A 20,910-nucleotide genomic window follows, 5' to 3' on the forward strand; every position below is an offset into this window, starting at 1 on the left:
AGACTCTCCATTCCCAATACTCTCTCCTCTCCTCCCTCCCCCTATCTTAATACCCTCCGTCCCGTGCGGTCCCACTGAGAGGAGCACCTTGTCCGAGGGGTCCTGCTTGCGGGTGCTCTCCCGGCCCCTCAGGCTCTTGGCACTGGCGCCCGACTCGGAGGTCTGCATGATGAGCTGTGTGGCCAGGAACTGCTGGATCTGTGTCCAACAGGTCCATGGGCCTGGGGCGGAGGAGAGCGGAGATGGTCAGAGTGTCCAACAGGTCCATGGGCCTGGGGCGGAGGAGAGCGGAGATGGTCAGAGTGTCCAACAGGTCCATGGGCCTGGGGGGAGGAGAGCGGAGGAGAGCGGAGATGGTCAGAGTGTCCAACAGGTCCATGGGCCTGGGGCGGAGGAGAGCGGAGATGGTCAGAGTGTCCAACAGGTCCATGGGCCTGGGGCGGAGGAGAGCGGAGATGGTCAGAGTGTCCAACAGGTCCATGGGCCTGGGGCGGAGGAGAGCGGAGATGGTCAGAGTGTCCAACAGGTCCATGGGCCTGGGGCGGAGGAGAGCGGAGATGGTCAGAGTGTCCAACAGGTCCATGGGCCTGGGGCGGAGGAGAGCGGAGATGGTCAGAGTGTCCAACAGGTCCATGGGCCTGGGGCGGAGGAGAGCGGAGATGGTCAGAGTGTCCAACAGGTCCATGGGCCTGGGGCGGAGGAGAGCGGAGATGGTCAGAGTGTCCAACAGGTCAACTAAGTGGGGGGGGGGTGACCAAGCCAGCAGAGAAGATGGTCAGAGATGGTCGCCCGTGTCCAACAGGTCCATGGGCCTGGGGCGGAGGGTCATACTAGATGGGGCAATGTCATCAGTCACAGGCTGCAGGAACACATTAGCATACCTGCGCCAGGAAAACAGCAAGGGCACCACTTTCAAAAGCTAAAATGAGAGGCAGGTCTGCATGGTCCTGCTGGTCCAGGGCCTGGGGCGGAGGAGAGCTGGTCAGTTCCAACAGGTCCATGGGCCTGGGGCGGAGGAGAGCTTGTTACCTGTGATGGTGGCCAACAGGTCCATGGGCCTGGGGCCATACCAGCATGATGGCTTTCCTCCAGATCTTCTGGTGTCAGGCCTCCTGGTCCTCAGGTGCCATCGGGCCAAGGGGAAGAAGGAGTTTTGACGATATAGACATGCTTGGTGGTGATGGTCAGTGTCTCACAACAGGGAGTCCTGCTGGGGATGGGCCTGGTGTGGAGCTGCAGAGAGGAGGCTGTGTGCAGACTGTAGTTGTCCTCTTTAGTCTCTCCTCTACGTCGCTCCCCCTCCTCTTCCTCCTTCACACACAACACGGGTACAGAGACTGAGTTAGATACCTACAGTAGAAAAGAGGAGCATCCTTTGTCCTCCTGATACTGAGCAAATTCCGCTCATCGGAGTATCTCGCACAGGCGAGATATGAAATGAACAAAAACTATCTACCAATTCAATTCATTTGAAAATGTTGATTACTTCTTCTTGTCATTACCATTCACCTGATGATTCACCATTTACTGCTGAGGTCCTGACCTGTTGCACCCTCTACAACCACTGTGATTATTATTTGATCCTGCTGCTCATCTATGAACATCTTGGAGAACAACCTGGCCTTAATGGCCATGTACATTTATAATCTCCACCCAGCACAGCCAGAAGAGCACTGGCCACTCCTCAGAGCCTGGTTCCCCTCTGGGTTTCTTCCCAGGTTCCTGCCTTTCTAGGGAGTTTTTTCCTAGTCACTGTGCTTCTACATCGGCATTGCTTGCTGTTTGGGGTTTTAGGCTGGGTTTCTGTACAAGCACTTAGTAGCATCTGCTGATGTAAAAAGGGCTTTATAAATGGTGGAACAAACTCCCTCACGACGCCAGGACAGCGGAGTCAATCACCACCTTCCGGAGACACCTGAAACCCCACCTCTTTAAGGAATACCTAGGATAGGATAAGTAATCCCTCTCACCCCCCCTCCCCCTTTAAGATTTAGATGCACTATTGTAAAGTGACTGTTCCACTGGATGTCATAAGGTGAATGCACCAATTTGTAAGTCGCTCTGGATAAGAGTGTCTGCTAAATGACTTAAATGTAAAATGAAATGTAATAAATTAATGTGATTGATAATAAGACAGGACTTTTTTGTTGTTAACTTATGATGGGGTTCCCTGGGTCGCCTGGGCGGGGGTCCCTTGGCAAGAAAAGGTTGAAGAGCCCTGTTCTAACAAAAGGAAAACAGGTCTCAGCTCAAGTCTGTTCTCTCTTCAGTGGGACGTGTAGCTTGGAGTGTCCTCTTGTCATGGAGCCACCCTCAGAGTCTGAGGGAAAAAGGGAAAAGAGAGAGAGAGAAACAGGCAGTCATGCTAAGAACACAACAGGTTGATTTTGGCATCTTCTATGGCTGTCAGTTTGATGTGCCAGGGCTAGGAGTGTTTGTATACCTGCGTGTGGTGTGTCAGCTCCTTGCTGCATCCACTCTTCACTCTCACACTTGATGGTGGCATGGGGAGAGACAGGGCTTCCCTCCACATTGGCCCCGCACATGACCCCATGCTGCAGACGAGCGCCAATAGGCTGGCTGTGCTCCAGCATCATAGACGAGCAGGAGGGAGAAAGGCCACTGGTGCTCAGGGGGTGTGTGTACCCTGAGGTACAGCTGTTCAGGCTGTCACATGCAGAGGCCCCACCCGTGTCTCCAGGCTCTCCCTCTTCACCTCCAGACTGCCGTGGAGGGGGGAGGAGTAGGAGGAGGCTTGTGGGGCCCGTGTGGGGGTGGCAGGGTTAGACTCAGGAGGCTTGAAGGGCCCGGGCTCCCAGGGGGGGCCAGACAGGGCGTCTCCTCACACAGAGACAGAGCGGCCTCCACTGCAGCCGCATCCAGAGCCTCTGCATTCTCATCACCCTATAGGGTGAGATATTATAGCCTGTCACTTCTACGTAATATTGGAAAAATCAGAAACTTTCTGTCCAAAAATGATGCAGAAAAATTAATCCATGCTTTTGTCACTTCAAGGTTAGACTACTGCAATGCTCTACTTTCCGGCTACCTGGATAAAGCACTAAATAAACTTCAGTTAGTGCAAATGAACGGCTACTAGAATCTGACTAGAACCAAAAAATTTGAAATATGTACTCCAGTTAGCCTCTCTCACTGGCATTACCATTCACCTGATTTCACCATTTACTGCTAACCTGACAAAGCATTACCCTGGGCTACCACTATCTCTCTGATTTGATCCTGCTGCTCATCCTATGAACATCTTGGTCACAAGAACCTGGCCTCCTAATTGTCCCTGTAATTTCTAAGCAAACAGCTGGAGGCAGGGCTTTCTCCTATAGAGCTCCATTTTTATGGAACGGTCTGCCTACCCATGTCAGAGACGCAAACTCGGTCTCAACCTTTTAAGTCTTTACTGAAGACTCATCTCTTCAGTGGGTCATATGATTGCTGTTTGGGGTTTTAAGGTGAACTGAAAGGCTCTGGAGCACAAGCCTTGCTGTCTCTGCCTAAAAAAGGGCTTTATAAATGGGAACAAACTCTGCCTCTAACCCTAGGACAGGGGCTGAGTCAATCACCACCTTCCGGACTCTCTGAAACCCCCCTGCAGGGAATACCTGAGTGGGTTGATTCACTGTTGTGGTCATCCTGTCTGGGTTGGCGCCCCCCCCCTTTAAGATTTTGATGCGGAGATCTTTGTGGGCTAAAGTCAGCTTGTCTCCAGGATGGTAAGTTGGTGGTTGAAGATATCCCAATTGGTGTAAGGGCTGTGCTTTGGCAAAGTGGGTGGGGTAATATCCTTCCTGTTTGGCCCTGTCCGGAATGTGTTCGGATAGGGCCACAGGACTTTTTGTCTCCTGACCCCTCCTGTCTCAGCCTCCAGTATTTATGCTGCAGTAGTTTGTGTCGGGGCTAGGGTTAGTTTGTTATATCTGGGGTTCTCCTGTCCTATTCGGTGTCCCTGTGTGAATCTAAGTGTGTTCTCTAATTCTCCCTTCTTTCTTTCTCTCTCTCGGAGGACCTGGCCCTCAGCTCAGGTCTGACTCCTTGCTGTCCCCAGTCCACCTGGCCATGCTGCTGAGTGTCAACTGACCTGAGCCCTAGGACCATGCCCCAGGACTGACCTGTCATGATGACTCCTTGCTGTCCCAGTCCACCTGGCCAGCTGCATGCTAAGAACACAACTGTTCTGATTTTTGACCATGCTGGTCATTTATGGCTGTCATTTGAACATCTTGGCCATGTTCTGTTATAATCTCCACCCGTATACAGCCAGAAGAGGACTGTGTCACCCCACATTGCTGCATTCAATTCTCTCTTTCTTTCTCTCTCTCATGGAGGACCTGAGCCCACTTCCTCCACATTGACCGTGCCCCAGGAGACGACCTGACATGTGACTCCTTGCTGTCCCCAGTACACCTGGCCATGCTGCTGCTCCAGTTTCAACTGACCTGAGGCCTAGGACCATGCCCCAGGACTACCTGACATGATGACTCCTTGCTGTCCCAGTCCACCTGGCCATGCTGGAGCTCCAGTTTCAACTGTTCTGCCTTATGGGGCCCATGCTGGTCATTTATGGGTTGAACATCTTGGCCATGTTCTGTTATAATCTCCACCCGGCACAGCCAGAAGGGACTGGCCAGACAGGGCCTGGTTCCTCACTAGGAACAGGTTTTGGCCTTTCTGGGAGTTTTTCCGCCATCCAACCTGCATTGCTTGCTGTTTGGGGTTTTATGGGTTTCTGTACAGCACTTTGAGATATCAGCTGATGTACGAAGGGCTATATAAATAAATTTGATTTGATCTGACTTCATTTTGAAATTTTTTTGTCATTTAGCAGGACACTCTAATCCAGAGTGACTTCCAGGAGCAATTAGGGTTATGTGCTTTGCTCAAGGGAACATAAACTGATTTTTCACCAAGTCTGCTCTGGGATTCGAACCAACGACCTTTCGGTTACTGGCCCAATGCACTTAAAACGCTAGCCTACCTGCACCACTTCAAAACACCTCAGAAAGACCTATTATGTAGTTATTATTAGAGAGAAGGCTGATATAACTATGGCTTTATAGGCACAGGTATCCATCAACGTTTTTAGGTGCACGAGGCGGAGGACGAGCACCTTGTCCTCAATGATGGCGATGATGTCCCCCACTGTCTCAAGGTCCAATTCATCTCCCATGTAGAGGCACCGTCACTAGGCCCTCTTCTGTCCCCTCCTCTGGGCCAGACGGGGAGGCCTCCACCTCATCCCTGCCTACACACACACACACACACACACACACACACACACACACACACACACACACACACACACACACACACACACACACACACACACACACACACACACACACACACACACACACACACACACACACACACACACACATATATGTAGTATTAACAGCCTTATAATATGATTCATATTCAATCTCTGCGTAAAGACAACAGATGGAGGACATGATCATGGTGACAGGCTTCACGTTCATGTCGGAGGAGATGAGATGGAATGAGATGCCATGTACAGTAGTGTGTTGGTCAGTTGAAAAGACTCAGAAAAGATGCTGGGGAGGAAGTGACGATGAGAAAAGAAGGAAGAGGACCTGTATAAAAGCAGAGGGAGGGAACGGGTGAGACCTGTGTGTAGTGAGGTGGGGGAGTCCATAGTGGGGGGGTGCAGCAGCAGTGAGAAGGGCACTGGAGGAGTCTGTGCTGCTGGCCAAGGAGCCCAGCGGAGCTGAGAACTGAGGCCCGGCCTCCAGCAGACGAGAGAGTGTAGGGGCACCTAGCGCACACACACACACACAAACACGCAAAGCTCACAGAGCCTTGATCTATAATCACAAATGCCACACTAAGCAATACAACATTTTTACTATTTGACTACCTAAGTTTAGCAAACGCATACATGGACAGGTACACATCTGCAAACATTCTAGAAGCAAGCTTTCTGCTGGGTGTTTATACAATGGCACAAGTGTGTGTGTGTGTGTGTGTGTGTGTGTGTGTGTGTGTGTGTGTGTGTGTGTGTGTGTGTGTGTGTGTGTGTGTGTGTGTGTGTGTGTGTGTGTGTGTGTGTGTGTGTGTGTGTGTGTGTGTGTGTGTGTGTGTGTGTGTGTGTGTGTGTGTGTGTGTGTGTGTGTGTGTGTGTACCTGTTGCTAGACAGCCAGGGAGAATGGAGCCTGTGAGCTGTAGGTCATGTGCTATTGTCATATTACCAGGCAGGTCACCATCTCCAACCTATAAGGCAAACACAGCACCTCTGTAACTGCAACAGGAATCATCCGACGATGAGTCTGAGATGGGTCGTTACATGTGGATGTTTTTCAATAGTATGGAAGTGAACAATCCCTATGGCATAATATAGTGTTTCCTCTCGGACATACCAGTCTGGGGCTTGTGGGTATGAAACTGCCTTTCTTCAGTAGCTTAGAGAGGAGAGGGGATGGTGGTGGCGTGGCTTTCTGGCCCAAGAGCTTCTTTTGTGGAGAGTCATCCAGAAGAGTGCCCAGGCCTGACTCTGCACCAACCATCCCACAGGCCTCAGTCAGGGGCATGAACCCTGCTGCTTCTGGGGTCTACGGAGAGGAGGGGTGAAGTGAAGTTGGGAAAAAGGAAAAGGAGGGATATAACATGCAAGGGAGTAGGGCAGGCAGACCGAAGAAAAGGCATTTCGTGTAGCATGTGGCAGCACATCAAATTGACAATGACAAATTGACAAAAACAGAATGTTTATACTGAACTCCAATCATCTCTCTACCTGCCCCTGCCCCGTTCCCCTGTAGCTGACAGGGACTCACAGTCACTGAGGTGCTGGGGTCCTCGGGTGTGCTCTGGGGTATGTCCCCTTGGCAGAACTCGAGGCTTGGCGAGCCGCACCCCGGGGGAGAGCGCACGGTCACACTGGGCACTCGTTTAGGGGTGTTCTTCACTGCCTGTCTGGCTGGAAGGGGGGTGGGGCGTCGGGGTGAGACTGTTCTTAGTTTGACCAATCACACTACAGTTGAGCCACTAATGACTTTGACCCGCGTTTGTGGCTGTGTACACATCCATCTCAGCCTTAGACATACTTTCTGATGGAGCTCCTCATCCAAACACCTTGGCATGATATTTATTTCAACATCCCCTGTGGGTTTATTGAATCATTCAACAAACATAAAACGCATCTGAATCAACCTGTATACTTCCTGGTATATTGAGTTCTACAAGGTCTGGAATAAGACTGATACAAAGGGGTGACCAAGGAGCAATAGAAGGAAATAGTGTTATGTTTACTGAGCAGGTAAAGGAAAGCTACAGGCAAAAGCAGCTTGGTGGTGTGCATGAAGTGGGTTATGTTTTACCTAGATAGGCTGTATCTATGGCCTTTCTTTTCACGTCTGCCTCCTCCTCGTCCTGTTTCTTCTTCCTGACAGGCACAGAAAGTCACCCCCCCCCCAGAAAAACACAAATAGATACAGGTAATGAGATGCAGAAATAGTTAACAGAAAGTCTCATACTGCACAATCTCTCCCCATAGCTCCTCAAGTTTGGAGTCCAGGTGCCCGGCTTGGATCAGCTCTGCCTCTTTCTTCAGCTTCCTGTGAATCCAGCAGACCAACAGTTGACATCAGTGGGTCAATAAAGTAGCAGCAAAGATCTACCGAAGGCCGTGAGTCTCTTGAATAGATAGTCCCACCTCGATCAGAGATAGCACAAAGCCCGTGTACCTGTGCTTCTCCTGTGTGTCTCTGATCAAGCGCTTCAGCTCCTCAATCCTCTCTGCCGTGAGCCTGCGCACGATCACATCCTCCACCGTCTCCACCACCTCGCCTTTCTCACCCCGCTTCCGTCTGGCGAGAGATACCCGTGTCATGAACATAACCCAGACAAGATCATGTCATCCATAAACCATTAGCTGCCTCCTTCAGACTAACACGCTAGCCACACTCTCCGTGTTCTCCGACCCCCTCTGGTCTTAGGAAATGCAACAGCAGGACCATCACAGATCCAGTCGCACACGGGAAAAGACATCGAGATAAACGGTGACTGCTGTGCTCACTTTGGGGTCTCTGTCGTCTCCAGGAGCTCTGAGTACTGGGAGGCACAGTGCTAGATGAAAAGGAGAGCGATAGGGAGAGAGAAGAGTAAGCCAGTTATTTCCTTGAATTCAACTGGCTGCATATACACTGAGTGTACAAAACATTAAGAACACCTTCCTAATATGGAGTTGCACCACCCCCTTTTGCCCTCAGAACAGACTCAATTTGTCGGGGCATGGACTATACAAGGTGTCGAAAGCGTTCCACAGGGATGCTGGCCCATGTCGACTCCAATGCTTCCCACAGTTGTGTCAAGTTGGCTCGATGTCCTTTGGGTGGTGGACCATTCTTAATGCACACGGGAAACTGTTGAGAGTGAAACACACAGCAGCGTTGCAGTTCTTGACACAAACTGGTACCAACTACCATACCCCGTTCAAAGACACTTAAATATTTTGTCTTGCCCATTCACTCTCTGAAAGGCACACACACAATCCATGTCTCAATTGCCTTTGGGCTTAAAAACCCTTCTTGAACCGGTCTCCTCCCATTCATCTACACTGATTGAAGTGGATTTAACAAGTGACATTAATAAGGGATCATAGCTTTCAGTCAGTCTATGTCATGGAAAGAGCAGGTGTTCATAATGTTTTGTACACTCAGTTTGACAGTCCAGGGCAGTGGAAGAGGACAATGATGGAAAATGAACAGGGCTTCGGGAAAGTACAGTTAATATGCAAAGTACCAGTGTTTCCCCGAGGATTCTTTTCAGCAGCAGTGGAAAACTTAGTGTGAGGGGGGCGGGGCTGTGGGAGTGACCATCAGCACCGTTTTAGAGGCCCTGCTCTTGGCAGCAGAGACTAAATGTTGCTGTCTTAAAGCTAATTTCCTGCAATTCTACATATTCTTCCATGGCTTATGTCATGTTTTTATGCTATCTGAGTGACTCAAACATTATAATTAAATCAATGGGGGTCCCATGCCATGGCATTTTTTTTTTTTTCATTTTAGATTCTCCTCAACTGTCTAGTTTTTATTTTGATAATTGTTAGTTCTCAAAGATGATCTTGTTTAAAAACATATTGGTCAATTACATTTTCTATACACTTTATATCTGGTTTTAGTTGTTTAACTGAAAACATGTAACCATTCCAAAAATGATTATCTAAAATAAAAGAACAAATAAAAAATGAAAACAGCGGTGTGCTGTTGTTAAATGTATATAGGCGAACCGCTGAAGGACGCATGCCACCAATCTCACTCAAATCAACCCTTTCGGCAAGAGTCCATAGGGTTACTGCATTGTGGGCACCAAGGCTAATATATTTTAGATGCTATCATCAGGTTCTTGTTTGTTCATGGTGTTCATCTATTGAAGCATAGCCTACCTTTAGTGAGAACCAGTCAGGGGGTCGTCCTGCGTCTGCAAATGGTTTGATGGCTCGACTGACAGACACCCTGTGGGTATGGATATCCTATATTTACAGCATCACAATTCCTATTCGACTGATCAGTTCTATTCGAAAATCTTTCCTCGCATAATCAATTGCCTGACAGTTACCTTAAATATTAGAGTAATATGATGTAGGTCGACAAGCATGCTGCATTACCAGTTCTGGTCCCCACTCTTCATGACAGAGGTGGCCAAGCACAGCTTCTCCCTCACCGACCATGGCTCCGTTGGCCCCATGGCAAGCAACTTGTGTTCTGCAGATAAGGAGTGGATAGGGGGGGGGGACGCTTACTTATTAGTCAGGACAGGTAATATATGTTTTTAATCACATTATATTTTACAGGTCAGGATGTCCCAAGATCCTGCTAAACAAATCCCATTGTGTTAACTAAGAATTATGAAAGAAGATCTCAGATAAATAACTAAAGAATGTTAGGCCACACTGAATACCAAGACTCTACCCCATGTATGGACGGGTGAAAATAAATGTTGCACTAGCCAGAGCTAGCCACCACCTTGAGAGCAGTGTTACGAAATGCCATACGAATATTTCAAAAGTCACGAAGCACCCATAGCAACACCTTTCTAAGCGGACATATGAAACTATTAACTTCCGCATAAATACGCACTATAGCTAACTAGCGAGCTTCTGCTAACTGGTCAGTTAACGAAGAGAAGAGTGAGCCATTCATTTAACGCTCGTGCTAGCAGGGGTAGGCTTGTAAGAATTGACCGATCTGCAATGCCGTCCAATTTTAGATCAATTGCATGACTATCGTGTGCAAACGGTTCATGAACACTTGGATGTCATTCATTAAAAAAGCATATACAGTATCTAATTTGACAGCAGGCTCATTTACTCACTTCCAACCCCGCTCGCCATCTTCTGGTCATACAATTACTCCACCCACCCAATATGACTCAGTACAGTATAAACCAAATTAGATCATTCAGATGAAAAAGGGAATAAGGGAAATGTTAGTTTTGCGTAGACTCACTGTGGCTGCCGCTGTGTGGAAGTAATAAGTACATTAACTGAACAATTTTCAGCACCATAGTGATGTGTTTGATAACTATTCGTTTATAAACTCATGTGGTCACGTATTGACACATCGGGGGATTAGCTCAAATGGTAGAGCGCTCGCTTAGCATGCGAGAGGTAGCGGGATCGATGCCCGCATCCTCTACATTTTTTGTGAATTACAAAATGCCCACCTTGTATTGATGTCGCATCTTAATAAGATAAATACCCTGGCCCGTGTACAGTTAATTTAAAAAAAAAATTGCTATTCCTCTCTGTAAGCAAGAGGTCGGGATTCGGGACATTTGGTACAGGTAGTGTGTGGCTGTGTGCTTATTCTTTGCCTCCAGCGATGCTGCCTGGTTCAAGTTTTCTTTTCAAACCCTCATTGCTACATTGGTGACAGAAATCCCTTCCCTGTACTCACAGCATATAGTATTATTGCTCTCTAACCACAAAATCACCCTTTCCCTATTTCAGCAGTTCCCCTTAGATTTGATAGGGCTAGTTTTTCACCCTGACCAGACAAAACCTAGTCATAGTCTTGGACTACAACCAGTCCGGATTAATTAAAAAATAATCCAGGACAAGGGTCCATGCAAATGGCATTTTCCTAAATAACAGACAGTATTTGGATATATAAAATAACCCACAAATAACAAAAACATTCAAGTGATAAAATAAACTCTTTCTAAATTCGCATTCTTTAGTCATTTTAGTGGACCAATAGAACACTATTGTCTGTAGCCACGAACTTCGTATTGGTCAGCTTCCGTGTAACCTTTTTCCGGTGATTGGTTGTGCACATGAAGCGCGATGTTTGAATTGGTTGAATCAGTAGTCGCGTTGGGGGAAGTGGCTGTGCGCGAAGGCTAACAAGGGGACATTGCCAGGTGGACTTTTCATGGCTAGATCGAGTAAATTGTTTCGGTTTCAGAAGTTCGATTTTTGGGGGCAATTACCAGGAGAACTCACAGACGCCACTCAAACCGGTACACCCCCTTGACTGGCGAGGTAAATAATTCCGCTTTGACTTGATAAAGAAGCCTGAAGCGAAGGACCTTGGCTTTGCTAACTAACGTTAACAGTAACTGTTTACGGTAGCAACTACTAGGATAGCTTGTTTTTGCTAATCCGCCAGCTAGGACACATGAAGAATGAAAAAAAAGAATCCTCAACACATAACTAAGTTGTTTCATTATTATTAAGAAACGATGAACTACCTGACGGTAACTATTTAATGTTATAGCTAGCTCAACAAACCAGCGCGTCTGCTTGCGTGTACCTGCCAATAACAGACAGCCAACGGATTGCTTTTATGTGGGTTCAAAAATCTTGGCTGCGTTTTCAGCGCTGCAGCAACAGTCCTGTAGCTACTTTTATGTCTAAAAGTAACAATGCCGTCATTCCATTTCGGATTGAGGCATAACAATAACGTTAACTGGCTCTACGCAACAGATGAGGTTGGACATTTAAACCACTTTTCAGCTCGGAAAACAAACTGGGATAACAAACCTCTAGAATAAACACAGGTCTTGTCTTTTGCAGACCTGCAAACTTTACTTTTGGCCCTCAATTTATGTAAGGTCCCCTTCTGACAGATTGCCGTGTGTGTGTGTGTGTGTGTGTATATATGAAAGTGGACCCTTTGCACCAACTAACTAAGTAAACCTGATAAACCTGTCGATGTACATTTCACTTACCCTCGACAGCTCTGTGATCCCAGAATCTTAATTCAGTCACCCAACAGGTTATTATGGCATTATCTCTGGCGTCTCCGTGTGGAGTCCTGTCTAACGAGGAAGATGGCATGGCTGTGTTTGAGTCCACGGCAGCTGACATCGGAGGCCGACAGAACGGGGTCACTCTGCCTGAGCTCTCCATCATCTCCCCGGGGCTAGAACATCGGCCATCCATCAGAGAGGTGGGAGGCCTTAACTGAAGTTATAACACTGTGCTCAAAAGATACCAAAGGTTCCTTTATTACAGGCCTTACCGGTACATCAGCGAAAGTAACACAGCATTGTGATGACTGCCTGTTTCTGGTGAACACTTTTGTCACGGGCTCTTCTGCTACCGCTGTTTTAGAAGTTGGAGACTTTGTGAGTGTTTGAGTTTTCCCAGACTTTGTCCCTTTTCTTTGCAAAAGGCTTTATGGGTAGACGCTGGACAGTTATTTATTGGGCGTGATGCTCTCCAACAACTTGTCACATAGCAACGAGAGAGGCCATCTTTTCACAATAAGAACTTTATAACACACAAACACTGTAATCCTTTATCCTCTGGTCAGAAGTTACAAACCATTTGCTTCGTGACCATTTTCTCAGAAATGCTCAGAGCCATTCTGACCGTCTGTCTGGCCTATCAATCCTGTCTTGTTTTCTTCCTTGTCATTTATTAATTCAAACATTTTGCACCTCAAACACCACTTTCCATTGATACTTTCTAAGTGTGTAGCTGATTTACACAAAAGGGGATCTGTGATAGGCCTATAGTATGAAAATGTTCAGCGATACATAAGACTCTGTTGCTCATCGCAGAAGTACAGTACTGTCGCACATCTGTCCGATATTTAGAAAATGTTGGGGAAGCCTGGAGTGGCCAGACAAGGCAATGGTGATGAGGGGAGCACTGACCGTGTGAGGGTGTTTCTGCGTATCCGCCCTCTGACTGAGGGAGAGAAGGAAAGAGGAGAGGAACAGGTACGATCTGCACTTAATCATTGCGTCTCGCTCATTATGACATTCTCCACGTCAAGACGTGTCATTTTCCTTCCTCTCATTTCAGGGCTGTGTGTGTGTGCAAAACGAAGAGAGTCTGATGCTCAAAGCCCCCAAAGACTCCCAGAACATGAAGTGTGCAGAGAGGGGAGTCGCCCAGAGCGTGCACAAATTCAGCTTCTCGCGGGTAACCGATTCCCGTTCATAAACAACCTGAGAGATGAAAGACTTTACACACAATACTTCACTGGCGTCTTTTCATATGTACCTCTGCAGATCTTTGGCCCGGAGACCACACAACAGGACTTCTACGAGAGCACAATGAAGGAGATGGTGAGAGACGTGCTTCGTGGCGAGAGCCGTCTCCTCTACACATACGGAGTCACCAACTCTGGCAAGACCTACACCGTTCAGGGTGAGATTGGATTGTTGATGTAACCACAGAAAGGCAAGCGTTTCTACTGCAGTGTGTTTATCTGTTTGGTAAGTATATGACCATATTAACAGTGGAGATCTCACCGAGCGCTGACGTGACCTTTCCCCCTGTAGGAGTGGGTCGAGAGGCAGGCCTCCTTCCCAGAGCCCTGGTGTCTGTGTTCAGGAAGCTGCAGGGCCGCCTGTACGGGGCCATGGACCTCAAGCCTGCCCTCTACCAGGAGGTACGCCAGCTGGATGCCGGTGAGGTCCGGGCTGAGGAGATCCGCAGAGACTCTCTGCTCAAAGAGGTGAGGGGAGAACGGGTCAGGAAGTGTAGTGTGGGCGCATTAGATGAGTGGTTCTTTTACGGCCAGGTTGCTGCAAGTCACGTTGTGACACATGCACTACCCCCCCCCACCCCCGTGTCTATCACAGGAGGGTGGCATGACTTCTCGGATGCGTGACGGCACCAGTACCTGGGACAGCGGCATTGGTGGACTCTCCATAACCAGCCACATCGCCACCCAGCTAGAAGGTAATGTTCTGGATGTCACATTGCTGGGGTCTCTGGCGCCCAGTGGGCCCTAAAGCAGAGTCTAAGGTTAGGCCTATGTACACAGCTTTATAAAGCTGCTTATTATTATTATTTTATAGTCATTAGAAATATGTGGTGTCCCTTTTTGTATAATCCTGGTGGTTGCCTATCCACTGCTCAACTTGCCCTTGTCTCTCGCTCCCGGCAGACTCGGACAGTGTGTTGCTGGAGCCTGACAGCTTGTCCCACAGTGGAGGGGAGGACCTGGAGGAGGGAGTGCAGTTCTCTGTGTGGGTGGCCTTCTACGAGATCTACAACGAATTCCTGTACGACCTGCTGGAGACTCCGCCCTCCCTGCAGCCCAAGAAGAGGGCCACTCTGCGGCTGAGTGACGACAAGCAAGGGAACCCTTACGTGAAAGGTAACACACACACTTATATTCACAAAGAGAATGGTTTCTAATCGTGATTTATATTATGCAGATCATCCTGGAGAGCTTTTCGTTGTAGTTTGTTCACATTACTGACCGTTTTGCAGACCTCACCTGGGTGCAGGTCCGCAGTGCAGAGGAGGCTTGGAGAGTGCTCAGAGCTGGCCGGAGGAACCAGAGCTTTGCCAGCACTCACCTCAACCACAACTCCAGCCGCAGCCACAGCATCTTCTCCACCCGGATCCTGCACGTCCACCCAGAGGCTGACCGGGGCCAGGCCACACGCGTCAGCGAGTACGTCCCATCCAGGCTTCTCATTCTGTCTTATCCTGAGTGTCCATGGCCTGGCATTAGTAATAGTGATTCTGTCCCACTAGGCTGTCTGTCTGTGACCTGGCTGGCTCAGAGCGTTGTAAAGAGCAGCGCAACGGGGAGCGGATGAAGGAGGCCAACAACATCAACACCTCCCTCCACACCCTGGGCCGCTGTATCGCTGCTCTGAGGCACAACCAGAACAACAAGTAGGCTACACACGCTCTATGCCAGATCAACAGGAATTCATCAAATGCATCAATCAAATGAAATTTAGAAAGCTCTTTTGACATCAGCAGATGTCACTAAGTGCTTGTACAGAAACCCAGCTTAAAACCCCCAATGCCGATGTAGAAGCACAGTGACTAGGAAAAACTCCCTAAAAAGGCAGGAACCTGGGAAGAAACCCAGAGAGGAACCAGGCTCTGAGGAGTGGCCAGTGCTCTTCTGGCCGGGTGGAGATTATAACAGTACATGTCCATTAAGCCCCCTGGAGAGAATTAGATTAAAGGGAGCATGCTTACATTCACACAGGACACTGGATAAGACAGGAGAATTACACCAGATATAAGACTGACCCTAGCCCCCGGCACATCGACTGTTTCATATATACTGGAGGCTGAGACGGAGGGGGGTATAAAATAGAGGTCGACCAATAGATTTTAAATTTTTAATTGGAGGACCAAAAAAGGCCGACGCCGAAATAAATAAAATAAATTATATATGTGTGTGTGTGTGTGTGTGTGTGTGTGTGTGTGTGTGTGTGTGTGTGTGTGTGTGTGTGTGTAATAATGACAATTACAACAATACTGAATTAACACTTATTTTAACTTACATTTACATTACATTTAAGTCATTTAGCAGACGCTCTTATCCAGAGCGACTTACAAATCATATAATACATCAATAAAATCAATTTAGCCTCAAATAAATAATGAAACATGTTCAATTTTGTTTAAATAATGCAAAAACAAAGTGTTGGAGAAAGTAAAAGTGCAATATGTGCCATGTAAGAAAGCTTATGTTTAAGTTCCTTGCTCAGAACATGAGAACATATGAAAGCTGGTGGTTCCTTTTAACACGAGTCTTCAATATTCCCAGTTAAGAAGTTTTAGGTTGGAAGTTATTATAGGACTATTGCTCTCTATACCATTTGTATTTCATTAACCTTTGACTGTTGGATGTACTTATTAGGCACTTTAGTATTGCCAGTGTAACAGTATAGCTTCCGTCCCTCTCCTCGCCCCTACCTGGGCTCGAACCAGGAACACATCGACAACAGCCACCCTCGAAGCAGCGTTACCCATACAGAGCAAGGGGAACAACTACTCCAAGTCTCAGAGCGAGTGATGTTTGAAACGCTATTAGCGCGCACCCCGCTAACTAGCTAGCCATTTCACATCGGTTACACCAGCCTAATCTCGGGAGTTGATGAGCTGTTTGACTTTCAAGCCTAATGCTTGAAGCATTGCGAAGAGCTGCTGTCAAACGTACGAAAGTGCTGTTTGAATGATTGTTTACGAGCCTGCTGCTGCCTACCATCGCTCAGACTGCTCTATCAAATCATAGAATTAATTATAACATCATAACACACAGAAATACAAGCCATAGGTCATTAATATGGAATCCGGAAACTATCATCCCGAAAACAAGACGTTTATTCTTTCAGTGAAATACGGAACCGTTTCGTATTTTATCTAACGGGTGGCTTCCATAAGTCTAAATATTCCTGTTACATTGCACAATCGTCAATGTTCTGTCATAATTATGTCAATTCTGGCATATTAGGCAGCTCAAAATGTTTCATATACCCTGACTCTGCATGCAATGAACGCAAGAGAAGTGACACAATTTCACCTGGTTAATATTGCCTGCTAACCTGGATTTCTTTTAGCAAAATATGCAGGTTTAAAAATGTATACTTCTGTGTATTGATTTTAAGAAAAGCATTGGTGTTTATGGTTAGGTACACGTTGGAGCAAGACCTTTTTTGCGAATACGCACCACATCGATTACACGCAAAGCAGGACACGCTAGATAAACTAGTAATATCATCTACCATGTGTAGTTCACTAGTGATTATTATTGATTGATTGTTTTTTATAAGAGAAGTTTAATGCTAGCTAGCAACTTACCTTGGCTTACTGCATTCGTGTAACAGGCAGTCTCCTCGTGGAGTGCAATGTAATCAGGTGGTTAGAGCGTTGGACTAGTTAACTGTAAGGTTGCAAGATTGAATCCCGAGCTGACAAGGTAAAAATCTGTCGTTCTGCCCCTGAACAAGGCAGTTAACCCACTGTTCCTAGGCCGTCATTAAAAATAAGAACGTGTTCTTAACTGACTTGCCTAGTAAAATCAAGGTAAAATAAAAAACTGACTTGCCTAGTTAAATAAAGGTGTTTTTTAAAAACGGCCAAATCGGCATCCAAAAATACCGATTTCCGAATGTTATAAACTTGAAATCGGCCGACCTCTAGTATAAAATGTGCTGTCCAGGTGGTCTCCCGTTGAACCCATTCTCCTGTCCCTACAGGCCACGAGCCCCTCAGGTGGTGCCGTTCAGAGACTGTAAACTGACCCGAGTGCTTCAGGGCTTCTTCTGCGGCCGCGGGCGGTCCAGTATGGTGGTCAACATCAACCCCTGTGCTTCGACCTACGACGAGACCCTCCAGGCCCTCAAGTTCTCTGCCATCGCCACACAGGTACAGACCCATCTCACCATGCCTTACTTTGCAGTTACACAGCCCTGGCATCAGAGAGAGCCGGTCAGTGGGTGTAGTTGTGACGTTTGCAGGGGTCGTTAATGCAGATGTTTGCATTTTTTCACGCAGGAAAGGTAAAAAGCAGAAAAAATATCTTGCTGCGTTTTGTAAACGCAGATCTACAATGCCTCTTATTGTAAATTCTGCTCGGCTTCAATCTGTTTGCTCCAAATCATGAATGGAAAAGGACTGATTTTTTTTGTGCTTCAGTTGCATCTCTCTTGGATAAAATAGCTTTGTTCTTGTCATTGAATCACCAGATGGGGCTCTGACTGATGTGTAGGCTACATTTCTCCGGCACCTTCCTCCAGTGTAGTTTTTCTACAGTAGCAAGTTAAAATGCAAGATTAACTTCAATCAAAAATGTGGAAATGTAGCTGGCTACATTCTTACTGTGATGAGCATTGGAAATAATGGCCATGCATCTTTTTTTGCAAAAAATACCTTGCATTTTCATTGTAATTTACTTGTGTGGCTGCTAGTCAAATAGCGTTGCACTTCTTTCAACTGATAAATGATTTCCTGCCGAATGTGTTGCACTAATATATTTTGTGTGAAGGAAACACTATAGGTGCACGCACACCCCTCATCTCTCTCAGGAAATTTTTTTTTAAAAACACTTTCAATATAAAACGCAGATTGTTTTGATCTATGTCGGTGTGGTCTGTCTCCTTTCTCAGCTGGTCCATGGGCCGTCCACTAAGACCCGGGTGGCCTACATCCTGTCCCTGCTGCGGGAGCCCCAGCCTCACTCCAATGACAGCACTCTGATGGAGGAAGACGAGGACAGTGATGGTGAAGAGGGGGACATCACCATGTTCGATTCAGATGTATGTCCTCTCTTCCCCCTCTTGTGAAGAAATGGTCAACTGGTAGGCATGTGAAGACCTGTAGCTCAACCAGTGTGCATGACTGAGTCACGTCTGCTGTGTTCAGGCTCTGCTGCGGGCCATCGAGGTGCTGAAGAGGGAGGTGCAGCGCCAGCGGGAGGAGAAGGAGGTGCTGGAGGCCACCATCAGGGAGCAGGTGTTCTCTGAGATGATGGAGGTGATCTGTGGTATGGAGAAGGACTTCAGCCAGACCCTGGAGACAGAGAGGGCTCTGTTGGAGGAGAGGTTTGAGGACAAGATCAACAACCTGCAGAAAAGCCTCCGGAGATACTACAACCAGGAAATCGAGGTGAGCGGGATAGGACAGTCTTGGTGATGTGTTATCAGCTATTTCAGTTGGTTTTAAAATGGTGCCATTCTCATGCTACGGAAGGTTGATTCTTTTCCACATTCCCACCCATCCCAGGAGCGTGATGAACAGATAGTGGCTCTAACTGCTGCCTTGGCGAAGGGAGGGGTAGCCCTAGCAGAGCCAGCCCCCCTTCCCCTCTTCCCACCCATGGCCCTGGGAGGAGTCTCGGAGGGACCCGCCCCCCGTCGCTCCCAGCGCCTGGCCTCCACAACCACAGGAGAGTTGAGCAGAGTGAGGGCTGAGCTGGACCAGTGTCGCGCCGAGCTGTTAGAGACAAGACAAGGTTAGAAGAAAGGGGGGGACAGGATAAGGAGTGTGGGAACAAGAGGGAAGTCTAAACCGTTGATGTGTTGATTGGAGTTGGATCTTTCTAACTAGTATTCTATTTTTGTCTCCCAGAGCTGAGGTGTATCCAGGGGCAATGCACACCACCAGAGCCCTCAGACGCCCTGACCAACACTGCCAACCGCAAGCTGGTCGAGGGCCAAAAGGTCAGCACTCCAGCCCAGAGTCCTGGTCTTCTCTCACACGTTCCCCTGACATTCTGCACGAAACACTATAACCGGTTACTGGGGTTGGAACATGTTTGTGCTTCTCCTGCAGAACCTGCGTCGGTTGCGTCTGGACCTGCAGAAGCTGTGTTTGAACCTGCAGTCTGGAGAGAAGGCTTGCTGCCGCAACACAGACGGGGAGAGGCTGCGCCATGCGCTCGCAGCTGCAGACGGCACACTGGCTAAACAGGTACACGTCAAAGCATAGAATTCTCCCTCGAGCCAGGGTTGGACTTTGTTGCGCAGCATTGAGGTAGGGAACTAGGGTTGGGCGGGGCTGCTGCTAGTTTGTGTGTCTTTGCATCGGATGTTTCTGTTACTCTGAAAAATATCTTGTTTATTAGTTTCCCCTACCAGTTCTATGATTTCCCACAGTGTGAAGAGATGTTTCAATCTGTGGACACTTCCCTAGACCAATACCTTTTCATTGTTTCTCCCCCTCTTCTTCTTTCCTCTTACTACCTGTTACTCAACCCACTGTCAGGTTTAACACTAAACTAAAGGCTTAACACAACTGCACCAGGTGGCGTTTCTCCTTCCACTCACCCGTCCCGCCATCCTCTCTAACCCTGTCCACTCCTGTCCATCCCCTCCTGTCCCTCCCCTCAGGACCAGACCTTGGTGGAGCTGCAGAACGGCCTGCTGCTTGTAAAGGCTGACCTGAGGAGGAAGGCAGAGTGCCTGGCCCAGATGCAGATGCCCCCCTCTGCTACGCCCGGCTCCTGTAAGAAAAGGGGCTGTGGGGCAGGGGCAGCAGCAGGCAACGCGGAGAACCAGCCCCCAGAGAAAAGACCCTTCTTCCTCTCCCTTTTCCCACAACGCACCCAGTCACGAAACAAACAGGGACGCCGTGAGGATCAAACCACACGCTACTCGCGGGTTCTGCGCTCCCACCTGACTCCTCCCTCTAGTCCCTGCCCCTCTGGCAGGTACAGGGTCACAAAGTGCTAACTTGAGAGCTGAAAATCAGGAGTCTGTATTTATATTCTTATACCATTATGCAAACCAAATTTTAAATGTTTACTTGTAATGGCACGTTTCAAGTATGTCACTTTATTCCAAATGTTACTGTATATATACACACAAAGGTGTCTTCCTGGAGCTTCAACTCTCGTCGTGGACCCCTAGACAGTTCAATCCTGAGCTAGCACACCTGCTTCAAGTGTCTTAATGATTAGTTGACGAGTGGAATCGGGTGTGTTAACTCTGGAATAGATCATATACATGGAACAGCTGGGGCTCCCCGAAGAGAGGTTGTAGAGGACTTCAAATATCTTGTTTGAGTATTAAACATCTACGGTCTGAATGAGTAATGTTTGTCAAAATGCAGGATATTGGAGCTTTTAGTTGTATGACTGATTGCGTACAACTGGTCTTTTTGCACATTAGTTCCTACTCAATCGCATGTTACACAATCAATTTTAAATCACATTCTCATTTTG

The 20,910-nt window shown here is 47.8% G+C and overlaps 2 protein-coding genes, 1 long non-coding RNA gene and 1 other non-coding gene across 10 annotated transcripts; 2 read left to right on the forward strand and 2 right to left on the reverse strand.

Moving 5' to 3' along the window:
• Positions 1-1,223: 1,223 nt before the first annotated feature.
• Positions 1,224-7,486, reverse strand: LOC123993557. Of its 5 annotated transcripts, XR_006831468.1 has the most exons (9): positions 7,348-7,486; positions 6,805-6,947; positions 6,391-6,582; positions 6,157-6,244; positions 5,641-5,788; positions 5,123-5,257; positions 2,444-2,904; positions 2,156-2,320; positions 1,224-1,311 (listed from the first exon to the last, which is right to left on the reverse strand). It is a non-coding gene; the product is annotated as an uncharacterized LOC123993557 (long non-coding RNA). The 5 variants fall into 5 exon arrangements; XR_006831466.1 differs by lacking the exon at positions 1,224-1,311 and having other exon boundaries at positions 1,990-2,320; XR_006831470.1 differs by lacking the exon at positions 1,224-1,311 and having other exon boundaries at positions 1,990-2,320; positions 6,805-6,943; positions 7,348-7,437.
• A 226-nt stretch (positions 7,487-7,712) lies between these two features.
• On the reverse strand, positions 7,713-10,607 carry LOC123993551 (bromodomain-containing protein 8-like). Its single transcript, XM_046295832.1, has 5 exons — positions 10,477-10,607; positions 9,636-9,732; positions 9,414-9,483; positions 7,921-8,095; positions 7,713-7,836 (listed from the first exon to the last, which is right to left on the reverse strand). Exons 1-4 carry the CDS (start codon positions 10,532-10,534, stop codon positions 8,042-8,044), a joined length of 279 nt encoding a protein of 92 aa, XP_046151788.1. The 5' UTR covers positions 10,535-10,607; the 3' UTR covers positions 7,713-7,836; positions 7,921-8,041.
• trnaa-agc lies at positions 10,593-10,665 on the forward strand. Its single transcript has one exon. It is a non-coding gene; the product is annotated as a tRNA-Ala (tRNA).
• A 686-nt stretch (positions 10,666-11,351) lies between these two features.
• Positions 11,352-20,774, forward strand: LOC124006417 (kinesin-like protein KIF20A). Of its 3 annotated transcripts, none has more exons than XM_046316426.1 (17): positions 11,352-11,513; positions 12,239-12,423; positions 13,076-13,201; positions 13,287-13,406; positions 13,496-13,634; positions 13,769-13,944; positions 14,072-14,171; positions 14,380-14,592; positions 14,709-14,895; positions 14,979-15,122; positions 17,447-17,615; positions 18,356-18,505; positions 18,612-18,854; positions 18,972-19,200; positions 19,317-19,408; positions 19,521-19,658; positions 20,078-20,774. In XM_046316426.1, the coding sequence occupies exons 2-17, from the start codon at positions 12,256-12,258 to the stop codon at positions 20,417-20,419; spliced, it is 2,736 nt and encodes a 911-aa protein (XP_046172382.1). In that variant the 5' UTR covers positions 11,352-11,513; positions 12,239-12,255; the 3' UTR covers positions 20,420-20,774. The 3 variants fall into 3 exon arrangements, with proteins under 3 accessions (XP_046172382.1, XP_046172389.1, XP_046172398.1); XM_046316433.1 differs by having other exon boundaries at positions 12,250-12,423; XM_046316442.1 differs by having other exon boundaries at positions 19,953-20,093.
• Positions 20,775-20,910: the final 136 nt, after the last annotated feature.

This window comes from Oncorhynchus gorbuscha, linkage group LG02, assembly GCF_021184085.1.
Source record: "Oncorhynchus gorbuscha isolate QuinsamMale2020 ecotype Even-year linkage group LG02, OgorEven_v1.0, whole genome shotgun sequence".
In the NCBI taxonomy this organism is placed as follows: Eukaryota; Metazoa; Chordata; class Actinopteri; order Salmoniformes; family Salmonidae; genus Oncorhynchus; species Oncorhynchus gorbuscha.

Coding starts and splice junctions, on each gene's coding strand:
- LOC123993551 (XM_046295832.1), bottom strand. CDS start 10,534: ATGGTGCTGAAAATTGTTCAGTTAATGTACTTATTACTTCCACACAGC. Junction 9,484..9,635: donor AAGAGTGGGGACCAGAACTG/GTAATGCAGCAT, acceptor CCATACCCACAG/GGTGTCTGTCAGTCGAGCCA. Junction 8,096..9,413: donor CTGACTGGTTCTCACTAAAG/GTAGGCTATGCT, acceptor CTTTTCATCTAG/CACTGTGCCTCCCAGTACTC.
- LOC124006417 (XM_046316426.1), top strand. CDS start 12,256: ATGGCATTATCTCTGGCGTCTCCGTGTGGAGTCCTGTCTAACGAGGAA. Junction 19,201..19,316: donor GCTGTTAGAGACAAGACAAG/GTTAGAAGAAAG, acceptor TTTGTCTCCCAG/AGCTGAGGTGTATCCAGGGG. Junction 19,409..19,520: donor AGCTGGTCGAGGGCCAAAAG/GTCAGCACTCCA, acceptor CTTCTCCTGCAG/AACCTGCGTCGGTTGCGTCT.